Genomic DNA, 26,862 nt, shown 5'->3' with positions numbered 1-26,862 from the left:
CTGATATTAGTTGAAACAATATAGGTTTAAAGGTAGTAGAGTAAAAAACCAAAAATAAAAGATGCTGCATCAGTTGCAAGCACACCTCACAATTTCTCCAGAAATGGTACCCTCTCTTGTTACTATTACTCTGTTGCAGACGTGGAAACAGACAACAGAGGGACGTGGAGATGCGCTTGTGATTAACATGCCAATTAATTGCGCTCACGCACTGGCAAGCACCGGTGCCCAATCATGCAAATCCCATTGCGCACCTGCGCACCCCTGGTATGCGATGAAACGATTAGATTGTTTTCCCAGGGGGAGATGTCCCATAGAGATATCAGATATGATACCCACAGACGTCCTCATTACATTCTCAACAAAGACCAACTTGACCTACAAACTACTATGTCTCGAGAGCCCAAAACAAAGTTAGGAAATACTTTACTTTCACTACAAAAACAACTAAATTTATACTGTAAAGGTCCAAACATTCAAAGTATAATGTGGTTATATGAATGATAATTTCGATTAGATTAAAGCTATAGCAGGCAAATGGCGCCTGGCTCCAGTTTAACAACAAAGGTCACAGGGACACGGTTAAAGAACTGCATCAGCGAGTTCTGCCTTAATCACAGAGACGGCAGGGTCAAACTATGTCTGTTCTCACCCGCAAAGTGCTGCTGTCTCAAGTCTGTACCAAACACTATGTCTCTTTCTCTCACACACACACTCTCTCTCTCACGTAGACACACACGCGGAGGGAGGGAGGTAGGGTGGAAGGGCGAGGGAGGGAGGGAGGGAGCGAGCGCGCGAGAGAGAGAGAGAGAGAGAGAGAGAAAGAGAGAGAGAGAAAGAGCTCTGCTCCCGCCCGAAGTCCCGTCCGTTCCTTCCAGGTCTCATTCCAGCTGTTAAGCATTCCTGAGCTCTATACTCTTAACTGGCGGGGACCGAACTCTGTGTGTGTGTGTTCTTTTTTCTGAGGAACCACGAGCCCAGCTGAGGAGCGCGCACGGAAGGTGTTTGGGTTAACCTAACCCTATGCTGGTAGGAGAGAGACGTGACACAAACGTTTGGAGTATAAAAAAAGAAATAATTTTGTCCCCGGTGTTTGACAGTGTTATTTAGGATGGTATCATTAGCCGGTCCGGCTTCTATGGTAAGAAATGTCTTTAACAAAGTAGACTACCTGGTACTACTTTCGGATGCCTTTCATAAGCTTTGTGTAAATGCTAAACTGTTTCAACAGCTGTCTAAACATCTAGGCTACGGGAGGAGGGTTCCTGTGCTGCCTGTGCATCACCCTCATGCCGTTTCCTGGATCTTAAAACAGCTAACCCTAACCCTAACAGCTAATGGAGGATTGGTGGGCAGGACTCCGTGTTTAATTGGAAAGCGAATAAATGAGTGTTTTAGTTCTTGACCTTATTACATTTTGCTTCAAGATGACGGGAGAGTTTTGAAAAGGAGGAATTTTGAAAAGGAGGAATTGTTGAATTTACAAACTATTCGTCAAACTTCATCACTTAATTAATCTGTGTGCAATGTGCTTTACGGTAGCCTACAAACTACACATTATCCTACAGTAGATGTTGCGTCTGATCGATTAACTTGTAAAAAAAAAAACATTCAACCATTAACTTCTATGAACGTCAAGAGTTGAATCAGGCGCTTTCTTCATCGTTCATCCTGTCCTCCTCGCTCTCCTTCCCACCTAGTGGACCTGTGCTCGGGACCCTCTCTCCAACACATTACAGTCTAACCCTAACCCAGCCCATTCCGGTTTCAATCTCTCGGTCATATCCGCTCCGGTTAGAAGTGAAAACACGAGCTGATCCGCTGCAGATGCTATTTAGGAGATCTTATATTTACCTCAAACTCACACACCCTACCTCATATCAAATAACACTTCCAGCTGTTATGGTCACTTAAGGTAATCTGTGACGAATGTGGATTTAAATGATATACAATGGTTCTTGGGGTTATCCAGATGACTATTAATTTTGTATAGCATGCTATTGTGGGGTTTATTCAGCAGGTTACCTTTTTATAGAAATGTGTATCCAAAGCAACATACAGATGCATATAATATAAAAGTACAGCAATAGATCAAGGATTTGAATTGTAGAGGAATGTGTCTGGGGGGAGGAGGAGGGGGGGCTCTGTCCCAGAGGCAGCGACACACATGAGCGGTCTGCTGAAGATCTACCTGCCTAGACCTGCCCTGTTCACCTGGACAGGAGAGGAGGGGGGGCAGAGAAGAGGGGGGTGGATGAGGAATAAATGAGAGGATGAAGGAGGGAGAAGAGGAAGTAGAACGGAGGAGAGGGAGTGAGTGAGTGAGTGGAAGGGAGGGAGGAGTAGAAAGAGGAGAGAGGGAGCAGGAGGTTAAAAGACAGCTCCTGTTATTATAAAGGAACTTCTCCACCTTGAACTTCACACGCTAGTGTACCTCCCCTCACCGTGTGTAGTGAATATGTGTGTGTACGTGAGTGTGTGTGTAGTGAATATGTGTGTGTACGTGAGTGTGTGTGTAGTGAATATGTGTGTAGTGAATATGAGTGTGAGTGTTTGAGTGTGTGTGCTCTTTATTGATGCAAGAAAGTTTGTGTTTGTATGCGTGTATGTTGTGTGATTGTATATGTGTTGTTGTGTGTTTGTATGTATTTAGTTTTTGTGTATTTTGCATCCATGTTTGAGAGTGTTTTGTCCATGTGTGGTGTATGTGTAGCCTGGCTGCCAGCCCAACTTCGCCCCGCCCACAAAAGAATTTGCTCGGGAAGTTGGGTCTGGAGGGTCTCGTATTGGGAACAACTACGTAAAACCAGGATCGGGACGGACCAATGAAATTGTCAGGGCGGGCTTTATACGATGATGGACAGATGATCAACAGTAACGTAATCAACAATGTCACGAAAGAGCCTTTGGGTTGAATTTGTTTTCAACAAACAACATATTACGTTGCTCTGATTGGTTGTAGGTCTATCCAATTGAGCGAAGAGGCATTTGTTTTACGAGTTCGGTTGAAACACGCCCCGTAGTCACAGCCCAATGGAGAGTTTTCAGACTCATATTCTGGCTAGAATTATGAGTATGACAACTATTCTATTTTTGGCATTTCCATGTTTTTATTGGACCATGCAAGTATGAAATAGACAGAAAGGGCAGGGAAGAGAAGGGGGAAGACATGCAGAGAATTACCCAGGCCAGATTCGAACCTGTGCCGCTGCAGTTAGGCCTCATGTAACCGGTGAGACCCGTGTGTGTGTATTTTGTGTGCGTGTGTGAACGTGTGTTGTCATTGCATCTGAGTGTGTCTGTGTGGGGTAACCAGGGTGTCAGAACTAAACAGGAAGTGACCGGAAGTGAGCCCTGAATGAGAGGAAATGTTTGGGAGCTGTCTGTGATTTGTGTTTCCTCTGGAAGGAGAGGAGAGGAAAATAGCTGAGTGAATTGGAGAAGATTAAAATGAGAAAGAAGTAGAGAGAGGAGGGAGAGAGAGATGAATATAAGGATTGAGAGAAAGATGGTAGGAGAGAAAGAGGGAAGGAGACTGGAAAAGGGAGGTGTGGTTTCTCAGAGACTAATAATCTCATCAGTTAATTGTATGTGGTGTGTGGGAGTCAGATGGCTGAGCGGTTAGGAAGTTGGGCTATTACTCTGCTGGTTCGATTCCCGGCCGTGAAAAATACGTTGTGTCCTTGGGCAAGGCACTTCACCCTACTTGCCTCTGGGGGAATGTCCCTGTACTTACTGTAAGTCGCTCTGGATAAGAGTGTCTGCTAAATGACTAAATGTAAAAGTGTGTGTCTGTATGTGCACATTTGTTTAACTGGTTTGTGTTCTGGATGGACTCATACACATAAACATACACACATGTTGGGCTGAAAGGGGCAGACTGGGCTGGTCGAGCCAAGCTCTGCTGTAGACTGGTGGGAAATCTGTCCACACGATGCATCCCTCCCACTGGTTACTTTGTGTGTGTGTGTGTGTGTATTCCTACCCTGAACTGTTTAAGTGATTTTTTTCCACTGTCTGGAACACTTTCACACGGACACTCTCTCAAGTGGCAGCTGTTTGTGGTATAAAGTGTGTATTTGTGTGTTTCCAAATGTGTGTCTGTTCTAAGTGTGTTATCATCCAGCTGTGGCCAGCCTGCATGGGCTTGGTGCTGCTGTTTGTTTGTGTGTGTTTGATAAATAAGTGTATGTGCATGTATGTGTGTGTGAGCCTGTGTGTGTGTTCTCAGTAACACTTCACTCTCTCCTGTAGGACTCAGAGATGATGTTCAAACCAGAGTCTGACCAGGTCGCATCTGAGGTAAGCAACCACACACAGTCTTAACACACACAGTCACACACACACTCATCTGACACACACACTTAGAGTGAGTGGCCCTTTTATCGTCCATTCAAACTTGCCAACGTTCCAGACCCCATTATCATCCACAACCATTTCTTCCGTCAATTTCTTAAAGAAGATATGCAGCAGCAACGAAAGGAAGTAACTCATCGATATGTACACACCTTATATTGCTGCAACCCAAATTACAGTATCTTACTTTGAGATTTTAGTATGTAAATACATTCTCAAATCATACGTGTTGCATCTGCCTTACGCAGCGTCAAACTTGACATTTCTCCATTGAAAGTGGTTGGGTGGACGATAATGGGACTCCCTGGCTAACTGCAAAAATTAGGAAAATAAAAACTTGGGGCATATCCTTATTGGATTTTAAAACCGGAATGTTATAATATAGGTGTGTATCTATATATATATTAAAGTACAACTCTGTGACATAACGTGTTTAATTTGTACTATATCAACATTTTCGTAAACTTTATGACGAGCGTCAAGAGCTAGGTGGACGATAACGGGACCCCTTACGTTAGGGTTACACCTTACCCTTACGTTAGGGTTACCCCTTACCCTTACGTTAGGGTTACCCCTTACCCTTACGTTAGGGTTACCCCTTACCCTTACGTTAGGGTTACCCCTTACCCTTACGCTATAGGAGTCAGGCATCTGACTTCAGATCAAGAGTTTGAATTCCCCCTCTCTGTCTCTATCTAACCTGATCTAATGTATTTAACCCTATCCAATCTCTATCTAACCGTATCCAAACTATATACTGTAACCCTATCCAATATCTATCTAACCCTATCCAATCTCTATCTAACTTTATCTAATCTATATCTAACGCGATCCAATCTCTGTCTATTTTCTATCTCTGCCTGTTTGGATGAAAGGGCAAGGTGGCTCCACTCCCAGAGTTGATTGACAGTGGGAAGGCCCCACCCCCAGGGTTGATTGACAGTGGGAAGGCCCCACCCCCAGGGTTGATTGACAGTGGGAAGGCCCCACCCCCAGGGTTGATTGACAGTGGGCAGGTGGTGAAGCTGCAGACAGACATGCCTCACCTGGTCAGTCTGGGCAGCGGCCGCCTCAGTGTAGCTGTTACCCTGCTGCCCCTGAGAGAAGGTAACACACTCACACACACTGTTACACACACACTCTCCAAACTCTTACACACACACACTTACACACTCTCTTACACCTACAATCTCTCTTAAACACATATGTAACAGACACGTGTATGTGCTGGTGGTGCAGGGGTGACCCATGTGGGGCGTGAGGATGCCTGTGTTCCCCAGGACATCGTGGTGCAGGGAGAGGGAATCGAGGCGGAGCACTGTCTCATCACCAACCAGGGGGGCGTAGTCACCCTGGACCCCTGCGGACACGCCTGCGCCCTGGACGGGGTTCCCGTCACTACCCCCACCCCCCTCACCCAGGGTAACACACACATAAAGCTAGATCAGAGAGAGAGAAAGATACACATAGAAAGACACTACCCCCACCCCCCTCACCCAGGGTAACACACACATACAGCTAGATCAGAGAAACAAATAACGATAGAGACAGATATAGATGTGATAATACTGCATACTACATCTAATTACACATGTTTAATTCAAGCTACGTGTGGATGTATGTACTTGTATTTAGGTATTGTGTGTGTCTATGTATGCACGTGTATTGTGTGTTTATGTGTATTTAAGTAGTGCATGTGTGAGTGTGTGTGTGTGAGTGTGTCAACTGCACAGCTAACTGTGGTGATGTGGAAGCACACTCTCTCTCTCTCTCACACACACACACACACACTCTGAAACACTACACCAAAATCAGTGACCAAAAGAGCAAAGTCCTTTTACAAAATATCAGACTTTCCTCCTCCTCCCTCTTTCCCTCCTTCTATCTCTTACATCACAAGTCCTCCCTTTCCCAAGCCTTCATTTTCCCTTGACTGCCCCCCCCTTCTCTGTCTGTCTCCCACTCTGCTTTCTTCTCTCCCTCTCCCTCTTTTTCTTCCTTTCTATCCTCTCAATCTTCCTCTCTCTGTCTTTCTATCTCTCTCCGTGAATCTTACTTTTGTAACTTCCTGTACTAGAGACCAAGAGGGGTTGTGAATGGTAAAATAATGGTTTAATCCGGCCAAAAGTAGTCATGTATTCTTTATAATCCTCTGAATTCCAGCAGTCTGCAGCAGTGACATTCTTGCCTAGGTGATTTAAAGAGAAAAGAAGTCAGGACAAAGAAAGTGAGAGGGGCATCGTTTCTTTAAAACCAGTGAACTCACCAACACAGGACCGGGGCTCCAGGTCGCCCGTCTTTGGAAGTCACGTGTTATTTGCATACAGTCGGATCCTTTTACATCACCAGCTGGTTTTAATTTTCACTCGATTTCGTAAACTAGTAAAGAGGAGGCCTTGGCATGATAGAGGAAAGCACGTTTGAGTAAATGTGAAGTTTCCACCCCCTTTTCAGAGTTGGTGGATGCCTTACCTCAGACGCATATGGAAAGTAACCAGCGAACCCCGTAGTCCTCCACTTAAATCTGGATCCGTGGAAATTTACGGCTCCGAGACGGGCTGGCTCTGTGATTCTCTGGAACCGGGAAACCCCGGGTTGTTCTGATAAGGCGTCGGACAAGCAGAAGAGGGTCGAAAGTTTTACGGGGTTTGCTGAAGTGGAAAAGGTTAGTTTACACGTGCATAGTTGTTGGCTGGTGTATTCGTTTTTAGAGAGAGAGAGAGAGAGAGAGAGAGAGAGAGAGAGAGAGAGAGAGAGAGAGAGAGAGAGAGAGAGAGAGAGGAGAGAGAGAGAGAGAGAGAGGGAGAGGGAGAGGGAGAGGGAGAGGGAGAGAGGGAGAGAGGGAGAGATATGTCATGGAACTATAACGTCAACAAGAGAGAGCTTGAGCATCGTTACCGGGTCGCTGATTGAGTGTGGTGTTTATGAAGGTCAGAGTTGCGTGCAGGTACTTTTATGATCTCATAGTTAACTTGTTTAGTAGCCTATAGCCTAACAAAAATGTGCTTGAATACGGAAATTTAGTTGAAGTACGCTTCAGTTGTTCGGGGTGGTTCATGTGAGAGTTTGGTTATTGGTTAAAGCTTCTTAGCATACATACACGTGCTAAATTCATAACTTATATGGTTCATCATTCCTTTCACCTCGACTACGCTCGCGCGCCCCGGGCGGGTAACACGGGTGAGATTTCACGTGACAAAGAATAATAGCCGCGTTGACAGACTCACATAAAGAGGGAAACAACAGATTTGACGTGAGGAATGTGTTCTTGTTTCTGATAGCTTTTAAACGGTAGCACCATATCGCGAACTTAACCGAGATGCGACAAGGGTCAATTCGAGGATCAGACCTTCAGGGGTGCTCAGCCCCCAATTAAAATGTGACATGAAGACAATGCCTTGTATAAGTGCTAAACCCCCTTGCTAATATATCCCTAATTTCACTGGATAACAATTAATACAATTATGTATTATTATGCATAATATTGAATTAATGAAAAAACCTAAGGATGTCCCTTTCTTCATGAACTACCAGCATCAAATGATAGGCTAATAAAGGAACCAAAGTGGTTAGTTTGGTGGTCTGGTTTACTTAGGCAAGTGAAACAGTGGGTCTGAAGCGTAGAAGTCTATAGACTAGTGTAGTCAAGACTAGTCTTGATGGGTTATACAGCTCTGGATAAAATAGAGCCCCTGCACCTTTTTGTTTCATTTTTAATAAGGTTGAGTAAGAAACAGAAGGGTAAAATGTGCAGTGGCCTCTTAAATTTTACCCTTTTTAAAATGGAAAAGAAAAAGGTGCCGTGTTGTCTCAATGTTTTCCAGAGCTGTATGTATTTTGAAATATTGATCTATTGACTGGTTAAATCGTTTATCATTGTGCTGGAATATTGAGCTGTTGACTGTAGGAGTGATTTGACAAAGGTTAGAGTTGGTGCTTATTCATACTGTTGGGTTAGGGTTAGTTGGTATCTGCAGGGTTACACTGTAAACAAAAACAAAAAAAAGATTAAATTACAGTACTCCTGTAGGCTAAATAGTGTTTTTTTCTGTATTTCTGAATGACAGGAAATACAGATAGAAAGACAATGGCAAAATGTAAATGTATACATTTACATTAAAATTACAGCAAAATATTTTTTTTACTAGTATTAATAAAATTTTCACCAAAATTTTCTGTTAAAACGCATAGTTTCACTTTTTCAAATGTAGCTATTTTAACAGGTAATTTGCAGATATTTACTTTCATCCCACGGACAAATAACTTCTTAATAACTTCTTTGGTTTAGACATAGAAACCATGCAATCCCAGCATGAACCAGTCAATATCAAAGACTACAAAAGCCTGCAAAAGCCTTTTTGGGGCTATCTCGTTGTTTATGATCATTGACCAATGCACTTTTAGTAAAGCTCTCTCATCGAAGTTGCTTTGGATAAAAGCATCTGCTAAATTAATAAATGTAAAGACTCCAGAGTAGGACAAAGGAAAGTTGTTTAGATAGTTGTGTAGCGGCAACGCTCCTGTTACCCAGAATGCCCCACGGCAAGCTGAAAAGTTACAGTTAAAGGTTTAAACTAGTGGTGGGCCGTTATCGGCGTTAACGTGCTGCGTCAACGTGAGACTCTTATCGGGCGATAAAAAACTAACGCTGTTAATCTATTCTCAAAGTTGGGTTGGGAGCTGGGTCTATACTACGCAAGCTATGATGACTTTCACCTTGATATTTTAGCGCGGATGTATACCTAGCCGAATTGCCCTGTAGGGTGCGAGAACGAGTCTTCGAACCTGTGTGTATGCCTTGTGTATGAAATTATCACATCAAACGTGTCGTGCTAACATGGATGCAGCTATGAAGCCGCTTGGTTTGCTTCAGGGAAAAATGTATTTTTAAGAAGCTTCCCGATGGAAACCTCGACAAGACTAAGGATGTTTGCCCCTTGTGATATGCGGAATTAGTTTACTGTAGGAGTTCTTCCAGTCTCAAATACCACCTAACCGCAAAGCATCCCTTAGCTAATGCTGAAGATGCCAGGCCAAGCACTGATGCAGCGCGGGGGAAGAGTCGTCGTCAAACTACTATGTTTGAGTGCAACCGAGGCAAACCCGTCAGCCAAGCTACATCAGCCAAGCTAACTAATCTAATCAACACAAGTACATCTTATTCAAACAACATTTATTTTAATCACCAATTATCATAGTAGAACAACTTTCTCAAGCAGTTTGTGATGCATTTTGGAAACAGGAGACGAGAGAGACCCTGGTCTAATGCGCCACCTGGCTTGAGAAACCCGTACTCAAAGACTTACTTTTAGTCATTATTTGGGTAGCACACATTCTGAATTTCTTTGGCGGAATTCAACTGAGCCTGGATTAATCTAGATTAATGCCAAGATTACAGTGAGATTAGCTAGATAAAAAAAAAAAATCTATGCCCACCACTAGTTTAAACTTGTTGTTGTGTTCGTTCTGTTTTGATGTATGTGATAGTGATTGGTCTGTAGTTTGGATAATATAAGTGTTCACCCTGAGTGTGAATGTTGTCCAGTTAGATAGCGATCTAACCTGTCTTGTAAGATAAATGTGTGGCGAGCAATATTATTCTCCAGTTCATACGGCTAGCCGGTAGCCTGGCTGCCAGCCCAATTTATCCCCGCCCACAAAAAAAATTGGTCGGGAAGTTGGGTCTGGGGTAGCCTGGCTCGGCCCTCCTACGTACTTCCGCTCAATTTGGATTTTGCTTCTGTACTAGGTCTGGGAGCTCGGCTCTGAAGTCGGTTTCCAGAAACACATTTTTTGTAGGTCCAATCAGCGAACAGAGGGAGTGGCTGAGAACGATGACGTTAATGTCGTGCACTAGTTTGAGTAGTTCAGTAATGGCGGCGGAGAAAGATGCGAGCGAAACTATTCAACGCTGGCAACGCTGCCGAATATCCATAGGTTAAAGCCGGAGCAAGAACACTCCTTGCTGAGTTTTGTTGGTGGCCATGATGTTGTGGCCCTCCTCCCCACGGGGTTTGGGAAAAGTTTGATTTTCCAGGTACGGCAGCTAGCCCCGTTACAGTAGTGGTGAAGGAATTGGCTAAGGTGAACGCTTGCGATTGGTTGTGGCAAATCAGAGTGGCTCTGGGCAGATCCAATAGTTCTAAACTTCAACAGAGGACCCGCCTTTTAGGAAGTTAACGTTTGTCCGGGTCCGGATAGTAAGCCGCCGGGTCCGGACTTGGACCGCAGTCCGCCATTTAGTGACCCCTGCCGTAGATGTTAGGGTGTGTGTGTTGGGGGTTAGTGTGTGTGTGGTGTGTGGGAGGTTACCGGATCAGACTGGGTGAATGTGTTCCAGATTGTTGGTCCTCTGCAGCATCTGTGTCATCAAAGCTTCTGGTTATCTTTGTAGATGGCTTCAAGTCTGTTTGTGAGTGTAGCATCGTGTGTGTCTGCTGGATGTGTTTGAGGGGATAAGTGTGTATGTATTTATGTATACTAGAGCTAGTTTGTTCGAGTTAGTTTAGAGTTTTGTGATGGAGTAAAGTAGTAAGTACAAAGCAATGCAATAAACAAATAAGGCCACTCATGTTTCTCTGCCGTAGGACTGGTGGGCGTGTGTTTCTTTGGGCATGCTAAATACTGAAAGGCACTGTGAGTCATTAGATAGAGACTGTTAAGATATTTATACATTCACACACGCACAAGCACATCAACTGTAATCCACACACTGCAACTGGCATACACACTGCAAAATGAGTACACACATTTTCAGGGAGTGTGACAATGCCACTACCAGCACCACCTCTCCTCTGTTACATCAAAGTCTGTCTGGAGCACAGTTTAGCTGGAGCTCAGTTCAGCTGGGCAGACTAAACACACGCTTGTGTGTGTGTGTGTGTGTAACACAAGCTCACACTCACTCAGTCACTCACACGTTCTTCCATTCTGCTCCATTTCCAGGACATGTTTGTCAGACATTGTCTCATTACACAGCTGACAAGAACAACCAAACACATCTCTCTCTCTCTCTCTCCCCTCTCTCTCTCTCTCTCTCTCTCCCTCTCTCTCTCTCTCTCTTCCCCTCCCTCTTTCCCCCCTTTCTCTCTTTCTCCACCCTCTCTCTCTCTTTCCCCCCTCTGTCTGTCTTTCCCTCTCTTTCTTGCTCTCGCTCTCTCTCGCTCCGTCTCTCTCCCTCCTAGTAGACTTGTACCATGCTAGCAGAGTGACTACTGCTGTGTGTGAGATGTACCATGCTAGCAGAGTGACTACTGCTGTGTGTGAGATGTACCATGCTAGTAGAGTGACAATATAAACTACAACCCCCCGACCTCTTCCTATCTCCTGATTTCACGGTTTTAAGACAGAAAGAAAATGGCCTCAAACTGATTTTCCATGCAGTTTTTTCGCAGTCTCTGCCATCTCCTCCTCCTCCCCTCTCAGCTCTTTCCTTCTTGTTATCCACCCACACCCTCTCTGCCCTGTCCACCCACACCCTCTCTGCCCTGTCCACCCACACCCTCTCTGCCCTCTCCACCCACACCCTCTCTGCCCTGTCCACCCACACCCTCTCTGCCCTCTCCACCCACACCCTCTCTGCCCTGTCCACCCACACCCTCTCTGCCCTCTCCACCCACACCCTCTCTGCCCTCTCCACCCACGCCCTCTCTGCCCTCTCCACCCACACCCTCTCTGCCCTGTCCACCCACACCCTCTCTGCCCTCTCCACCCACACCCTCTCTGCCCTCTCCACCCACACCCTCTCTGCCCTCTCCACCCACACCCTCTCTGCCCTGTCCACCCACACCCTCTCTGCCCTCTCCACCCACACCCTCTCTGCCCTCTCCACCCACACCCTCTCTGCCCTCTCCACCCACACCCTCTCTGCCCTCTCCTCCTCCTCAAAGAAGTGATGGAAGGTTTTAAGAGAGAGGACAGTGAAAAGGAACAGATTTGTCTCTCCTTCTCTCCCCCCCCCCGTGCCTTTCCTCCCTCCTCTCCCTTGGATGTATTTAGACAGCTGTAGCTAGAGGTTGTGACCCTGACTTCTTGTTTATAGCTCGACTGTGATCTTAATTGATGACCAGAGAAAACACTGTGGTCTGGATCCAGCGCTCTTAACGTGTGTGTGTGTGTGTAATAAAGTCTGAACTGTAGCTGCTCTCTGTATTTGACCGTGTGTGTGTGTGTGTGTTCCCAGGGTACTCCCTGTGTCTGGGTAAGTCGTACTTCTTCAGGTTCAACCATCCAGAGGAGGCCCGCCGTCTGAAGAGCATGCTCCCACAGAGAAGCACTGCGTCCCCCCTAGTCTACAGCACAGGTACACACACACACACACACTTCACCATGGTCTCATCTCACACACACACCTGTTGAGGCAGCCTACCTGGAACACAGTGTGGGGAGGAGAGAAGAAGAAGGAGGAGGAGTGTGTGTGTGTGAAGGGTGATATATTATACCCATAAAGTTCAGAACACACACCTCAAACACATGCTCCCTGCAGAACAAACCTGGAATGTTCCTCTCAAGCAGTTCCCCTCCATTGCCATGGTAACGCAGCTGTATGCTCCCGTCTCCATGGTGATTGATGGTGCGTTTGAACAAGGTGTGTGTGGAGTGTCTCTGTCCAGTATCAGACACCCTGTCCAGACAGAAGGAATGCACACACACACTCACATACACACACACTCACATACACACACACACTCACATACACACACACACCAATACATACACATGCACGCACACACATGCACATGTGCCTTTACAGTGATCTATTTCACTCTGGTTCTCTTTCTCTTTCAAACTGTTTCAGAACAATGTAATGGAGAATTCAAAGATTTGATATGAGGACTTTGGGTGAAAATGCCCTTTTATGGAGCCGAGCTGTGTGTATGTATTTGTGTGTGTGTGTGTTTTCCAGATCTTGTGATGTCTTTCTGCCCTACTTCTCTCCTCCATGGCAGCGTCTGACCTCTCAACCACACACTCACACACATTCCTCACACATACTCATACACACACTCATACACACACTCATATACACACACTCATATACACACACTCATATACACACACTCATATACACACACTCATACACACACTCATACACACACTCATATACACACTCATATACACACTCATATACAGTCTCTCTCCGTATGTGTGTGTGTGAGGAGTGTGTGTGTGGTGGATGTAACATAGGGTGTTCTCACTGTTCTGGTGGTCCCAACAGCTTAACGATCTCATGCTGTTTAAACACCATAGAGGAGGAGCGTGGAGGAGGGGAGGAGAGGGAGGGGAGGAGAGGGAAGGGAAGGGGAGGGGAGTAAAACGGCACTTAGGAATGTTTGTCTGGACCTGATGTTTCCTCCAGGATCACATTGACTCTTATTGAGAGACTTGTTGCTCTTGTTGGTTCGTTGTAACTGACCTAAAGGGCTGTAGGAATCCTCAATACTTAGCGTTTTTGCTCATTTCCTCATATTACAAAGTAAGGATCTGCTTTGCTCTACTTTTAGATGGTAGAACTGCCACGTGTGTTGGTTTTGTATTGGACAGTAGTTGGTGTGTGTAGTTGGTCTGTGTGTGTTAGTTGGTGTGTGTTTGACTCCAGCTCAATTGTTTAGGTTTGGACAGTCCTGCCAAAACCAGGCTATGAATAACTCAGCAACAGGTACTAACCTCTCCCTCTCTTCTCCTCTCCAGACTATCTCAAGTTCAGCAGCGACTATGGTCATGCCCTAGGGGGCGGAGCCAGGGGCATGCGCTCGGCTTCTGAGCTCCGTGATTTGATGGACACCCTGCAACGCAAGAAGATCGCCCTGGAGACCAGCCTGAGGGCCAATGGGGACGCCTGCCCCTCCTACTTCAGCATGACTCAGGTGTTAAGGGGCTCCCTGATTGGTTAAGCTCCATCCAAGTTCTTAAAGGGACAGGTTTATAAGGCTAGGTAGCCGATGATTTTGCTGACCCCTGCATTGACATAATTCTCTTCTCTCTGTGTTCTGTGTCCTAGTCTCCACCCATAACGCCAGCCACCAGCCCCGCTCCCCAGTCCTCAGCCTATCAGGAGCAGGCTAGGCGTCTATACGGCTCTGAGCGCCCGCCCCTGTCTGGTAAATCAGGTGGTCCCCCTTCCCCCTCCCCACGGCCCTCTATGACCCGCAACCAATCACAGGACAGCCTGCTGCTGGCCTCCAGCGAAGGCCGACGGCCCCTCCCAGGCTCCTCCCCCTTGCTCTCCATGTGGAACGGCAGTGGCTCCTCCTCCTCTGTTGCTGGTAGCGACAGCCTCCTCTCTCCTCCTCCCTCCTCCTCCTCCTCCCGTCTCCCCCCAGGCGGTACTGCAAGCATGCCTTCCAGCCCCCGCCTTGGCCGCCGTAGCCATGGCAACCAGGAGCCAATCCCCAGCCCCCGGACCAGGAAGTACTCCACGGGTTCTCTAGGGGGGGGGATGAAGGGCGGGGGGGGCAACCACAGTCGATCCATGCCCCGCCTTTGTTGCCACACTCCACGTAGCCATGACAATGGATTCGGCGGAGTTGCCTTGACAACACTTCCTCCGCGATGCTCCGATTTCAATGGCAGCAAGGCCAGCCCCCACCCCCCCGGCCTCACCCAAGGGGAGGGTGTGGTCTCAATCTCACTCACCCCCAAGACCCCCACTACCGCCCCCCCAGACGTCACTGTGCCCGGCCGGCCAGGGGCCCCATCCAGCCCCCGTGTGGCCAAGAAGCTCAGCCTCACCTCCTCCAGCGCCCCAGACCCAGGCAGGCCGTCCAGCCGGGGGCTCTGCCCAGACCCAGAGCTGCTCCTAGGGGAGCGCTGTGGGGGCGGGGGTCTGGGGGAGCGGAGGCAGTCGTTCGGGAAGGGGGGTGTGGCCCCCTTCAGAGAAAGGAGGGGCAGCATCAGCTCACTGAGCGGGAACGAGGAGCTGAGCGACTACCATCAACACCAGAGAGACGAGAGGATGAGGGAACAAGAGGTCCAGAGACTGGTGAGGAGCGGGGGGGATGAGAGAGGGGCGGGCGGAAGAGAGAGGGGGGAGGAAGAGAGAGCTCGAGGAAGAGAGAGGGGGGAGGAAGAGAGAGGGGGGAGGAAGAGAGGGGGGAGGAAGAGAGAGGGGGAGGAAGAGAGAGGGGGGAGGAAGAGAGGGGGGAGGAAGAGAGAGGGGGAGGAAGAGAGAGGGGGAGGAAGAGAGTGGGGGGAGAAGAGAGAGGGGGAGGAAGAGAGAGGGGAGGAAGAGAGGGGGGGAGGAAGAGAGAGGGGGGAGGAAGAGAGAGGGGGAGGAAGAGAGAGCTCGAGGAAGAGAGTGGGGGGAGAAGAGAGTGGGGGGAGAAGAGAGGGGGAGGAAGAGAGAGGGGGAGGAAGAGAGGGGGGAGGAAGAGAGGGGGGATGAGAGAGGGGCGGGCGGAAGAGAGAGCTCGAGGAAGAGAGAGGGGGGATGAGAGAGGGGGGAGGAAGAGAGAGCTCGAGGAAGAGAGTGGGGGGAGAAGAGAGAGGGGCGGGCGGAAGAGAGAGGGGGGAGGAAGAGAGAGGGGAGGAAGAGAGAGGGGGAGGAAGAGAGAGGGGGGAGAAGAGAGAGGGGCGGGCGGAAGAGAGAGGGGGGAGGAAGAGAGAGGGGGAGGAAGAGAGAGGGGGAGGAAGAGAGAGCTCGAGGAAGAGAGTGGGGGGAGAAGAGAGGGGGGAGGAAGAGAGGGGGGAGGAAGAGAGAGGGGGGAGGAAGAGAGAGGGGGAGGAAGAGAGAGGGGGGAGGAAGAGAGGGGGGAGGAAGAGAGGGGGGAGGAAGAGAGAGGGGGGAGGAAGAGAGAGCTCGAGGAAGAGAGAGCTCGAGGAAGAGAGAGGGGGAGGAAGAGAGAGCTCGAGGAAGAGAGAGCTCGAGGAAGAGAGAGGGGGAGAAGAGAGGGGGAGGAAGAGAGGGGGGAGGAAGAGAGGGGGGAGGAAGAGAGAGGGGGGAGGAAGAGAGAGCTCGAGGAAGAGAGAGGGGGGAGGAAGAGAGAGCTCGAGGAAGAGAGAGGGGGGAGGAAGAGAGAGGGGGGAGGAAGAGAGAGGGGGGAGGAAGAGAGAGCTCGAGGAAGAGAGAGGGGGGAGGAAGAGAGAGGGGGAGAAGAGAGGGGGAGGAAGAGAGAGGGGGAGGAAGAGAGAGCTCGAGGAAGAGAGAGGGGGGAGAAGAGAGGGGGGAGGAAGAGAGGGGGGAGGAAGAGAGAGGGGGAGGAAGAGAGGGGGGAGGAAGAGAGAGGGGGAGGAAGAGAGAGCTCGAGGAAGAGAGAGGGGGAGAAGAGAGGGGGGAGGAAGAGAGGGGGGAGGAAGAGAGAGGGGGGAGGAAGAGAGAGGGGGGAGGAAGAGAGAGGGGGAGAAGAGAGAGGGGGGAGGAAGAGATAGGGGGAGGGGGAGGAAGAGATAGGGGGGAGGAAGAGAGAGAGGGGGAGCTAATGCTAACATGCTGTAGCTCTTGTTCATGGGCATTGCTAACGTGCTAACATAGTTTTGGCTCATAGCCAATGCTAACACGCAAAAAAACGTTAATTACCTGTTCTTACCCTGAACTGGTTTGAGGCTGACTTTAGTATTTTAGAGCTATGTGTGTGTGTGTTTGTGAGACCAGGCCAGATTAGAGAGCAAGGCTGCAGTACAGGTGGATAAACATACTCACACACACACCCTCACATACACACACTCAATCCATGCACATTTATTCACATTGAAACACTTTCTCTCCATCTCTCTCTCTGTACTTCTCTCATCCACTCATTCACCCCTCAGACACACACAGAAACATGCTCATACACACACACTCATGAACTTCATCAGTGTTTGTGTGCAGCCACTCTGCTCTCTGGTGGACAAAAAGAGGAACCAAGCCCTCTAACCCTAACCCTCTTCCACTTGAACTAGACGAGAGAGAGGGAGAGGCAAGGTGTCTATGGAGCTAAATCAGGGCCAAATGTTTTGTTATTTGAAAAAAGATATATATGGTTAAAAAACTAGAGTTTGAAATTGAAAATATAAGTTTTGATCTAAAACTTAAAAAAACATGTATTCAAACTAAAAATAAGTGTACCAATTTTTTCTTTCAGTTTGAATACAATGTTGATTGAATTCTGGAATTATATTAAATACATTATTAATTTCATTTTTCACTATTTCACTATTGTACTCTCTCTTGTAATCTCTCTCTCTCTCTCTCTCTCTCTCTCTCTCTCTCTCTCTCTCTCTCTCTCTCTCTCTCTCTCTCTCTCTCTCTCTCTCTGTCTCTGTCTCTCTCTCTCTCTCTCTCTCTCTCTCTCTCTCTCTCTCTCTCTCTCTCTCTCTCTCTCTCTCTCTCTGTGTGTGTGTGCAGGAGCGTCATCGTCTAGAGACTATCCTGTCTTTGTGCTCGGAACTGGGCAGAGCTGAAGACCTAAGAGGGGGTGTGTCCAGGGAGGCGGGGGTGAAAGATCAGGTCTCCACGGTGACTGACCTCCAGAAGCTCACCCAGCAGCTGGAGCAGCTGACCGGTTCCGAACCCACCCTCACCCTAACCACCGGACCACCCAGCCAGAACGGTTACTATGACGGCGGGCGCCTGGTCCAACAGAGGCGGAGCAGCAGTTATTGTGACAACAGGGCAGAGTCCCCGGTCATCAGCTTGCGGAGCTCCGCCCCTTCCCCCACCCCACGCGCCCAGATGACCAATCAGGTCAGGGAGTTGGTGTCTCCCAAGGTAACTGGCGCCTGTCTGTCTGTCTGTCCAGGAAGGAAACGATAACAAGACACACACACACACACATAGCAAGACTAGAATGAGACTGATCCAGAGGACCTCTGGTCCTGCTTTGACCCCTGACCCCTGCATGACCCCAGAATGTGACGGTCAGCATGTCATGTCATCAGCAGGTGCCGGAGGAGGCGCGGCAGGAAGTGAGGCGTGTGGAGGAGGAGAGGATCCAGGTGCTCAACAACATGGAGGAGCTGGAACAGAAGATCAAAGAGCTGGAGAACCAGATGGAGGAGTCTGTTCGAGAGGTGGGAAGGAGTCTGTCCTAGAGGAAGGGGAGGAGTCTGTCCTAGAGGAGGGGGAGGGGAGGAGTCTGTTCTAGAGGAGGAGGAGGGGAGGAGTCTGTCCTAAAGGAGGGAGAGGGGAGGGGAGGAGTCTGTCCTAGAGGAGGGGGAGGAGTCTGTCCTAGAGGAAGGGGAGGAGTCTGTTGGAGAGGTGGGGGAGGGGAGAAGTCTGTTCTAGAGGAGGGGGAGGGGAAGAGTCTGTTCTAGAGGGGGAGGGGAAGAGTCTGTTCTAGAGGAGTGGGAGGGGAGGAGTCTGTTCTAGAGGAAGGGGAGGAGTCTGTTGGAGAGGTGGGGGAGGGGAGAAGTCTGTTCTAGAGGAGGGGGAGGGGAAGAGTCTGTTCTAGAGGGGGAGGGGAGGAGTCTGTTGGAGAGGTGGGGGAGGAGTCTGTTGGAGAGGTGGGGGAGGGGAGAAGTCTGTTCTAGAGGAAGGGGAGGGGAGGAGTCTGTTCTAGAGAAAGGGGAGGGGAGGAGTCTGTTGGAGAGGTGGGGGAGGGAAGGAGTCTATTCAAAAGGTGGGGGAGGGGAGGAGTCTATTCAAGAGGTGGGGGAGGAGTCTGTTGGAGAGGTGGGGGAGGGGAGAAGTCTGTTCTAGAGGAAGGGTAGGGGAGGAGTCTGTTCTAGAGGAAGGGGAGGGGAGGAGTCTGTTGGGGAGGGGAGGAGTCTATTCAAAAGGTGGGGGAGGAGTCTGTTGGAGAGGTGGGGGAGGAGTCTGTTGGAGAGGTGGGGGAGGGGAGAAGTCTGTTCTAGAGGAAGGGGAGGGGAGGAGTCTGTTCTAGAAGAAGGGGAAGGAAGGAGTCTGTTGGATAGGTGGGGGAGGAGTCTGTTGGAGAGGTGGGGGAGGGGAGAAGTCTGTTCTAGAGGAAGGGGAGGGGAGGAGTCTGTTCTAGAAGAAGGGGAAGGGAGGAGTCTGTTGGAGAGGTGGGGGAGGGGAGGAGTCTGTTGGAGAGGTGGGGGAGGGGAGGAGTCTATTCAAAAGGTGGGGGAGGAGTCTATTCAAGAGGTGGGGGAGGGCAGGATTCTGTTCTTGAGGTGGGGTAGGTGAGGGGAGGAGTCTGTTCTAGAGGTGGGGGAGGGGAGGAGTCTGTTCTAGAGGTGGGGAAGGAGTCTGTTTGAGAGGTGGGGGAGGAGAGAAGAGTGGAGGGGAAGTGGAGAGAGAGAAGGGGAGGTGGATGTAGGTGTAATTACCAGGTTATGAGTTGAGAGAAATTGGAGGGATGTAGTGATGGATGGAGGTGTGTTAATCTGTGTGTGTGTGTGTGTGTTTGATAGGTGGAGGTGGAGCAAGCGCTGGTGGAGGCGGAGCAGGATGCGGAGTTAGCTGCGCTGCAACAGGAGAAACAGGAAGTGGAAACCCTAAAAACCAAGATGGCCGCCCTGGAGGCACAGGCACATGAAGAGAAGACGCAGGTGGGACCAGCTGGCAGCAGGAGAGCTGGAGAGAAGGAGTGTGTGTGTGTGTGTGTGTGTGTGGGGGGGGGGGGGGGGTATATATCTATATATGTGTGTGTGTGTGAGGGGGGGGGGGGGGGTCAGTGGGATATGTATTTTCAAGCATACGTTTTCATTGACTTGTGCACAAACACACACACATGGACATGCACATGGACATGCATTTTGGCACACACACACACAGGCCATGTGACTGGACATGCATTTTGGCACACACACACACAGGCCATGTGACTGGTCTGCAGGTGTAAAGCTCCTCCCTGCTGCCCTGGTCTAAATATACACCTGTTAATACAGAGGGGGGAGAGAGCTAGAGTGAAAAGGGATTGAGAGAGGTATTACATGTAAGAAAGTGTGTGTGTGTTTGTGTGTGTGTTTGTGTCACCATTGACACCTTCCTCCCAGGACTCTCATGTTCAGGCTTGTTTCCGGAGTGTTCCATTAACCCTCACAGCTGAAACAGGAGGAAACTCCCTCCCTCTCTCCCTCCTCACCCTAGCTCCCCCTTTTCCTTCCTTCCTCCCTCCTCCCCCTCTCTCTCCCTCCATGCCTCCCTTTGCTCTGCCCTCATTCCCTCTGTCCCTCACTCCCCCCTCCCTCCCTCCCTCCCTCCCAACCCTTTCTCTCTACCCCCCAACCCTTTCTCTCTCCCCCCTCCCCTCTCTCTCTCTCTCTCTCTCTCTCTCTCTCTCTCTAGTCCATTCAGCCTGGTCATCGTAGAAGCTAACTTGCTTCCCTCCTCTCACTAACTCCACCATCCCTCCTCTGTCCTGTGTGTGTGTGTGTGTGTGTGTGTGTCTGTGTGGGTATATATCTATATATGTGTGTGTGTGTGAGCAGGCATGTGAGCTGCTGCAGGCAGAGAGAGGCAGGGTAGAAAGCTTGGGTCAGAGTGTGTCTGAGCAGCGATCTCAGCTGGACTGCTGTCCTGAGGCCCTGAAGGATCCTCTACAGGAGCAGCTAACCAGGGTCAGTACACACACACACATACACACAATTACACACAGTCACACACACCACACCGCACCACACACTCCACACACACAGCACAGTCCGGTAGAAGTGGCTTCAGCATGTCACGGTAAACACCCAAAAGATCATGGCTCCAATGGATGCATGCACAGTGTGTGTGTGTGTGTGTGTGGGGGGGGGGGGGGTGGAGGTGAAAGTTTAGTGAAGGGATGGTTGTCTCTTCTCTCCTCCCTGGTGTTTAAGAGCAGATATAAATATTCTAAATGTTTTGTTTGTGTCTTTTGTTTTTAAGCAATAAGCCCCGCGAGGCCGTGGTTTACGCTGATTTTAGAACAGGTAAGGGAAGTTGTTAGGCACCACGAGGAGCGGAGTGCTGATAACCCCCTTACCTGTTCTAAAACTTTTCTAAAACTGTGACTACAAATATTTGATATGGTTTTATCAATAAAAACAATTAGAAACTAAATAGTTTAATATTAAACCTTCATTCTTCTGCTACTATAAAGTATAGTTCCTACATAAATCGTTGCCACGCAACAGCCAGATGGACATCTTTACCGTCTTTTTCAACTTGAAATATTCGATGCGCAGTAATATGGAATGTTAAAGAATGTTATGAGGACAACCTGTGAGGTTATGCTGGATTTTACAACGGCATGGAACGCGATATAGCCAATCACAATCAAGGATGGGAACAACCAGTTTTAGAATGTGTGTTTTACTATGCTTAATATGCTAAATGTTGTTAGTTTTTTTGCTGTGTGTGTGTATATATTATGTGTGTGTGTTTGCTGTGTGTGTTTGCTGTATTGCTGTGTGTGAACATGCAACATGTGTGTGTGTTTTCCAGGCCTCAGAGGTGTTGGATGCAGAGACAAAACGTTTTGAGGACTTGGAGTTCCAGCACCTGGAGAGAGAGAGCCGGAGAGACGAGGAGAAGGACACCAGCACACACACACTCCTACGAGACGTCACACACTACCAGCGCAGCACGCTCACCCGCAAGGTGTGTGTGTGAGACAGAGAGAGAGTTCCGCAAACATGTGTGTGTGTGGGCTTCCATAAACATGTGTGTGTTTTCCTCAGGAGAGGCTTGTGACCCTGAAGAAACAAGCGGCTCAGATTACCCAGCAGGCCAAGCGAGAGAAGGACAGCTTCCTGCAGGAGAAGAGCAGCCTGCAGATGATGCTGCACAGGGTGTGTGTTTGGGTGTGTGTGTTTGGGTGCGTGTGTTTGGGTGCGTGTGTTTGGGTGCGTGTGTTTGGGTGCGTGTGTATGGGTGAGTGTGTTTGGGTGAGTGTGTTTGGGTGTGAGTGTTTTTTTGGGTGGGTTGGTTTGTGTTCACCTTTCATTCATGTTATTCCTTATTTTTTCCTAATCTGTGTGTTTGTTTTCAGGAGAAAGAGAATCTGGTCTCTCTGGAGAAGAAGTATGCTGACCTCACTGGTGGGCGGGGCTTCCCTCTCATCCCTGTCACTCTTAAGGAGGTAAGTTTGAATGACAGTTGTCAATCACAATCCAGCCTATCAACCTCTCTGCTGCTGTTAGGAACTCTTCTGCTGTCAATCAATGGCATGGCCTCCTTGGTCTGACATGGGTGGGCTTTCCCTTTCTCCAGCCTCATTGGCTGATGTGTGTCAGTCTCCTAGCAACCTTCTCCGTGGCGACCCCTCCCCCCACTCTCTCCCCCTCCCTGCTGCTGACCTGCTGGTCTCATCCCTCCTTTCTTCTCTCTCTCTAAAGAGTGCTGAGGTACTGTCTCTCTCTTCTGCCCCTTCCTCCCTCCACTCCTCCCTCCACTGTTCAGTGTCTCTGTTGTGATCTTATTCAGTCTTTTGGCACATGAAAACCTAAAGACTGTTGCTCTTGTTGCTGCTTGCTTGTGTATTTCTAATATATTCTAATATACATGTGAAACTAATTGAAGATTTGTAACAAGCATCCTGATTAAACTTTAACTAAACTTTCATTGATCACGCTAAACTAGTGTATGTTTCAATATGGCTGTCTCTCTAATACTATGTTTCAATATGTCTCTCTGTCTAAATAAAGCATCACCTTTATCTTTACCTTCTCCATGCCCCCCTTCCCCTCCCCCTTGCTCTGCTCCAGGGCTATGTGACAGTCAGTGAGATCAGTGAACTTTACTCCCAACTGGGGGGTGACATTAACCCCACCCCTGCCCCTATTCTGGCCAATCCCTGCCTTGAAACTGAGCCTAGCTCCTCCCCCGATGCCAGCACCCCAAAGACCGAAGAAGATCAGGTGTGTGTGTGTGATCAGTTGTGTGTGTGTGTGTGTGTATTTGTGTAACAGTGTGTGTTCTTCTGGATCCTTCTTTTCATCTGTTTTCTGTCTTTCCTCCTGTTCAGCCCTGTCACTCCCCCATTGTATCCTCCTTCCCTCCTTCTTTCTCTTCGTCTAAGCCCCTTTTGCCACGCCCATTCCCAAAAACTCCCTCTGTTCATTGGCCGGAGGACATGGTGACCTATCGTGACCTTTCCCCTCTCCCTGACTCTCCTCCCCCTCCTCTACCTGTCAAAACCCACCGTCGCAACGGTCAGGTAATGTGTGTGTGTGTGTGTGTGTGTGTGTCAGTAGCAGTGAGAGTGACAGAGTTGGGCACTGACAGTCTGTGTACGTGTTCTCAGCACTTCCGTTTCCTGGAGGAGAGGAAGAGGATGATAAAAGAGGGCGGGGCTCACTTGAGTGACACGCTGCCCAGGAAAAAGCCTGTGCCCACTCCTCAGTTCAGCTGCTCTACTCTGGGACGCAGCTACCCTGCCAAGGTTCACACACTTATGCACTCACACTCACATACATACTCGCAAACACACATGCATGCTCAAACGCACTCACTTATAGAAATATAGATGGCAATAAAGGAAATACTGAATTTCAAACACATAAACCCCAAGACCCTCACTCTGTCTTCCGGCCCCCCTTCGGTCCTCCATAGTCCCACCAGTCCCTGGTCCAGAGCAGCAGCTGGGGCAGCATCCTGCCCAGAGTCCTGGCAGGCTCCAGCAGAGAGGCTTCCTGCTCCAACAGAGGTACATGACAGTTGATGTGTGTTGGGGTGGATCCAGAGTGAGGGCTAGTCTGTTGATATCTCAGGAGAGAGAGCAGGAATTTGAGTGAAGGAAAGGAAACAGGAAACAATACAACTTACCCGAGTGTGTTTGTGTGTGTGCATTCAGATGTGTGTGTGAGAGGTTTACCCTTCCTGCCAGCCCCTAGGGCAGGGCCATCAGAAGGGTGCGTCTCCCAGCTAGTCTAACCCACTCAGATGGTATCGTGTGTGTGACACAGATGAGTTTTACTCCTTCAGTCTTCTGGTTCACCAAGAGAGAAGAAGTCTTCAGCTGAACTCTCGTCACTTTGGAGCTCCTGGCCCGTCTGATCGGCAGTGCAGGGTTGGGTTAGGTCAGGGGGCCTGGTGTGCCAGCGACCAGCTGCTGTGTGCCTGTGGTGGGTGTGTGTTGACGTGGTTGTGAGAGCCTTAGTGTGGCGGGGAGGTGTGAGGTAGAGGAGGACCGGTCGTCTGTTCCTCCAGGTTAGGGTTAGGGCCAGGATCAGGACACACAGTTAGTAAGACGGTGGTTTTGATGTGGTTAATAATATTGTATTTTGTTTTGATTTCTTTTAAACCTGAGACCTCTTGATTAGCCGCCAGGTTTCCTAACCGCTAAGCTCTGTCCCCCCAGGTCACACCAGCTCCCGGGCAAGCTCCGCCTCCCAGAACAACGTCTTCCTGGACTCCTTTGGTTACCGTGACAACGACCGGGCCTTCGACACCATGAGCGTGGACAGCTCAGACTCCATGGAAACCAGCATCTCTGCCTGTTCCCCTGACAATGTCTCGTGGTGAGTGTGTAAATGTGTTTCATGTTACTGTGTTGACTGTAGCAGCAGAAACAGACAGGATATCAGTTTACGATGGGGAGGTGCGGGGCGGGGGGGGGGGGGGGGGGGGGCAAGAGAGTACACGGGACAGTCAGGAGGTTCGAATTTGATGTAACAGGTTCATATTGATTGATTGCATTGTATATGTATAAACAATCTTTGTGTGTTGAAGTTCCAGCACATCAAATGTGGCCAAACTGGAGGAAATGGAACGCTTGTTGAGAGAGGCCCAGGTTGAGAAACACTGCATGCTGGAACACAAGGTAGCACACATGAGCACATACACTTACATGGCACACACACAAACACACAGGCAGGCAGACAGATAGGTGTGTTGTGGTGTGCAGGAGCGCGAGCAGGAAGTGAAGCGTGCACTGGAGGAGGAGCGGAGGAGGAGAGAGGAGCTGGAGGTGCGCCTGCAAGAGGAAACCAGCAGGAGGCAGAAGATGATTGACAGGGAGGTGAAGCTGAGGGAGAAACAGCGAGCGCAGGTACCAGAGATGACCTCTCACCCCTCACCTCTACCCTCTGTTAGTCTCCGCCTGACCTCTCAACCTTCACCTCTGACCCCTGTCAGTCTCGGCCATTGACCCGTTACCTACCGGTGAGGAAGGATGACTTTGACCTGCGAAGTCACATTGAGTCTGCGGGCCACAGTGTGGACACCTGCTTCCACCTGGCCCTGACAGAGAAGACCTGCCGGGGCTTCCTGGTCAAGATGGGCGGCAAGATCAAGACCTGGAAGAAACGTTGGTTTGTCTTCGACCGCAACCGGCGAACCCTGTCCTACTACTCAGGTAACCCTCTCCCACCACTCACACTTAACTGCTTGAGTGTGCATGCTACATGTGAAGTGTGTGTGTTTTTGATGCAGACAAGCATGAAGCCAAGATGAAAGGTGTCATCTACTTCCAGGCCATAGAGGAAGTTTACTATGACCACTTAAAGAACGCTCACAAGGTAGGAGATGAATGTCACCATCTATCATCACCATCTAATATTGCCATCTATTATCGCTATTGAATATCACCATCTAATATTGGTATATACAGGTATTGCCATCAATCAATAACAAAAATCTCCATTACATATCACCAGAAATTACCATAAAGATCACCATCAGACATGTCAGCATTTTTTTATTTCACTCCTTTACTCTTCCCCGCATTCATCCCTTTCCCCCTCTCCCCCTCTGCTCCTTTTCCCTGCTCTCCCCCTCTCCTCTCCTTCCTGTCCCCGTCCCCCTCCACCTCCCCTTCTCTTCTCCTTCTCTTCCCTGCTCCCCTTCTCCTTCTCTTCCCTGCTCCCCTTCTCTTTCTCTTCCCTGCTCCCCTTCTCCTTCTCTTCCCTGCTCCCCTTCTCCTTCTCTTCCCTGCTCCCCTTCTCCTTCTCTTCTCTTCTCCACCTCCCCTTGTCTTCCCTGCTCCCCCTCCTCTCCTCTCCTCCGCTCCCCCTCCACCTTTGCTTCTCTTCCCTGCTCCCCTGCTCCCCTGCTCCCCTGCTCCCCTGTTCCCCTCCCCTTCTCTTCCACAGAGCCCTCACCCCTCCCTGACGTTCAGTGTGAAGACCCATGACCGGGTCTACTACATGGTGGCTCCCTCCCCCGAGGCCATGAGGGTTTGGATGGACGTCATAGTCACTGGCGCAGAAGGATACACCCAGTTCATGGTGTAAAGGGGGTTCCAATTCCAGGACTGTTCTAATTTTTTGTGCTTTTGTTTATGACTTGACTAGGGTTGACCAGTCTTCATTTATTATGTTTTAATGTAAACAATACTCTGTATTAGTTACTGTTCATTGGATGATGTCTTATAACCTAGCCACTTCAGATGGATGGTTTTATTTTGTTTTGCATTAGCGACTTAATACGTGGCCAAAGTATGCCCAAGATATTTCATATCATGAGAGGATCAGATAAGGGTGTTTCCTCTGCATTTCCTGTGTGGAAATCACACTTCCTGGTTTTGATTTTGGAAGCTGATGTCATTGCCTGGTCTATCTGTTGTTGAGATGTGGCTGATGCAGTGTGTTGTAAGAGGATAGTTTATATACATATCAACAAGTGAGGTTATGTGGCTGATGTTTGTACTTTGGGGGTTGTGCGTATTAAAGAGAGAGAGCGAGCTAAAGACACACACATTTTTTGTGATTTCA

General features: G+C 49.1%; 1 protein-coding gene and 1 long non-coding RNA gene across 9 annotated transcripts; one reads left to right on the top strand and one right to left on the bottom strand.

Moving 5' to 3' along the window:
* Positions 1-888: 888 nt before the first annotated feature.
* On the top strand, positions 889-26,845 carry phldb2b (pleckstrin homology-like domain, family B, member 2b). 8 transcript variants are annotated; one of them, XM_084703147.1, is made up of 24 exons: positions 889-1,141; positions 4,255-4,302; positions 5,232-5,463; positions 5,596-5,778; positions 12,539-12,658; positions 14,047-14,222; positions 14,357-15,337; positions 17,681-18,043; positions 18,217-18,345; positions 19,651-19,788; positions 20,671-20,799; positions 21,653-21,808; positions 21,889-21,999; positions 22,200-22,289; positions 22,915-23,067; positions 23,175-23,366; positions 23,454-23,591; positions 23,762-23,855; positions 24,510-24,669; positions 24,881-24,971; positions 25,056-25,199; positions 25,286-25,505; positions 25,583-25,668; positions 26,242-26,845. In XM_084703147.1, exons 1-24 carry the CDS (start codon positions 1,112-1,114, stop codon positions 26,380-26,382), a joined length of 4,305 nt encoding a protein of 1,434 aa, XP_084559273.1. In that variant the 5' UTR covers positions 889-1,111; the 3' UTR covers positions 26,383-26,845. The 8 variants fall into 8 exon arrangements, with proteins under 8 accessions (XP_084559273.1, XP_084559272.1, XP_084559274.1 ...); XM_084703146.1 differs by having other exon boundaries at positions 18,214-18,345; XM_084703148.1 differs by lacking the exon at positions 20,671-20,799 and having other exon boundaries at positions 18,214-18,345.
* On the bottom strand, positions 6,447-7,625 carry LOC146274607 (uncharacterized). The gene is made up of 4 exons (XR_014766323.1): positions 7,584-7,625; positions 6,829-6,956; positions 6,623-6,751; positions 6,447-6,544 (listed from the first exon to the last, which is right to left on the bottom strand). It is a non-coding gene; the product is annotated as an uncharacterized LOC146274607 (long non-coding RNA).
* Positions 26,846-26,862: the final 17 nt, after the last annotated feature.

This window comes from Hypomesus nipponensis, chromosome 8 (genome assembly GCF_054491055.1).
Source record: "Hypomesus nipponensis isolate SF chromosome 8, ASM5449105v1, whole genome shotgun sequence".
In the NCBI taxonomy this organism is placed as follows: Eukaryota; Metazoa; Chordata; class Actinopteri; order Osmeriformes; family Osmeridae; genus Hypomesus; species Hypomesus nipponensis.
This window is presented reverse-complemented; position numbering and strand designations above follow the sequence as displayed.

What these genes read in the sequence shown, in the direction of transcription:
- phldb2b (XM_084703146.1), top strand. Translation starts at nt 1,112, where the DNA reads ATGGTATCATTAGCCGGTCCGGCTTCTATG. An exon ending in CCTACTTCAGCATGACTCAG is followed by an intron (nt 14,223 to 14,356) that starts GTGTTAAGGGGC and finishes TCTGTGTCCTAG; the next exon opens with TCTCCACCCATAACGCCAGC. An exon ending in GGGAGAAACAGCGAGCGCAG is followed by an intron (nt 25,200 to 25,285) that starts GTACCAGAGATG and finishes GACCCCTGTCAG; the next exon opens with TCTCGGCCATTGACCCGTTA.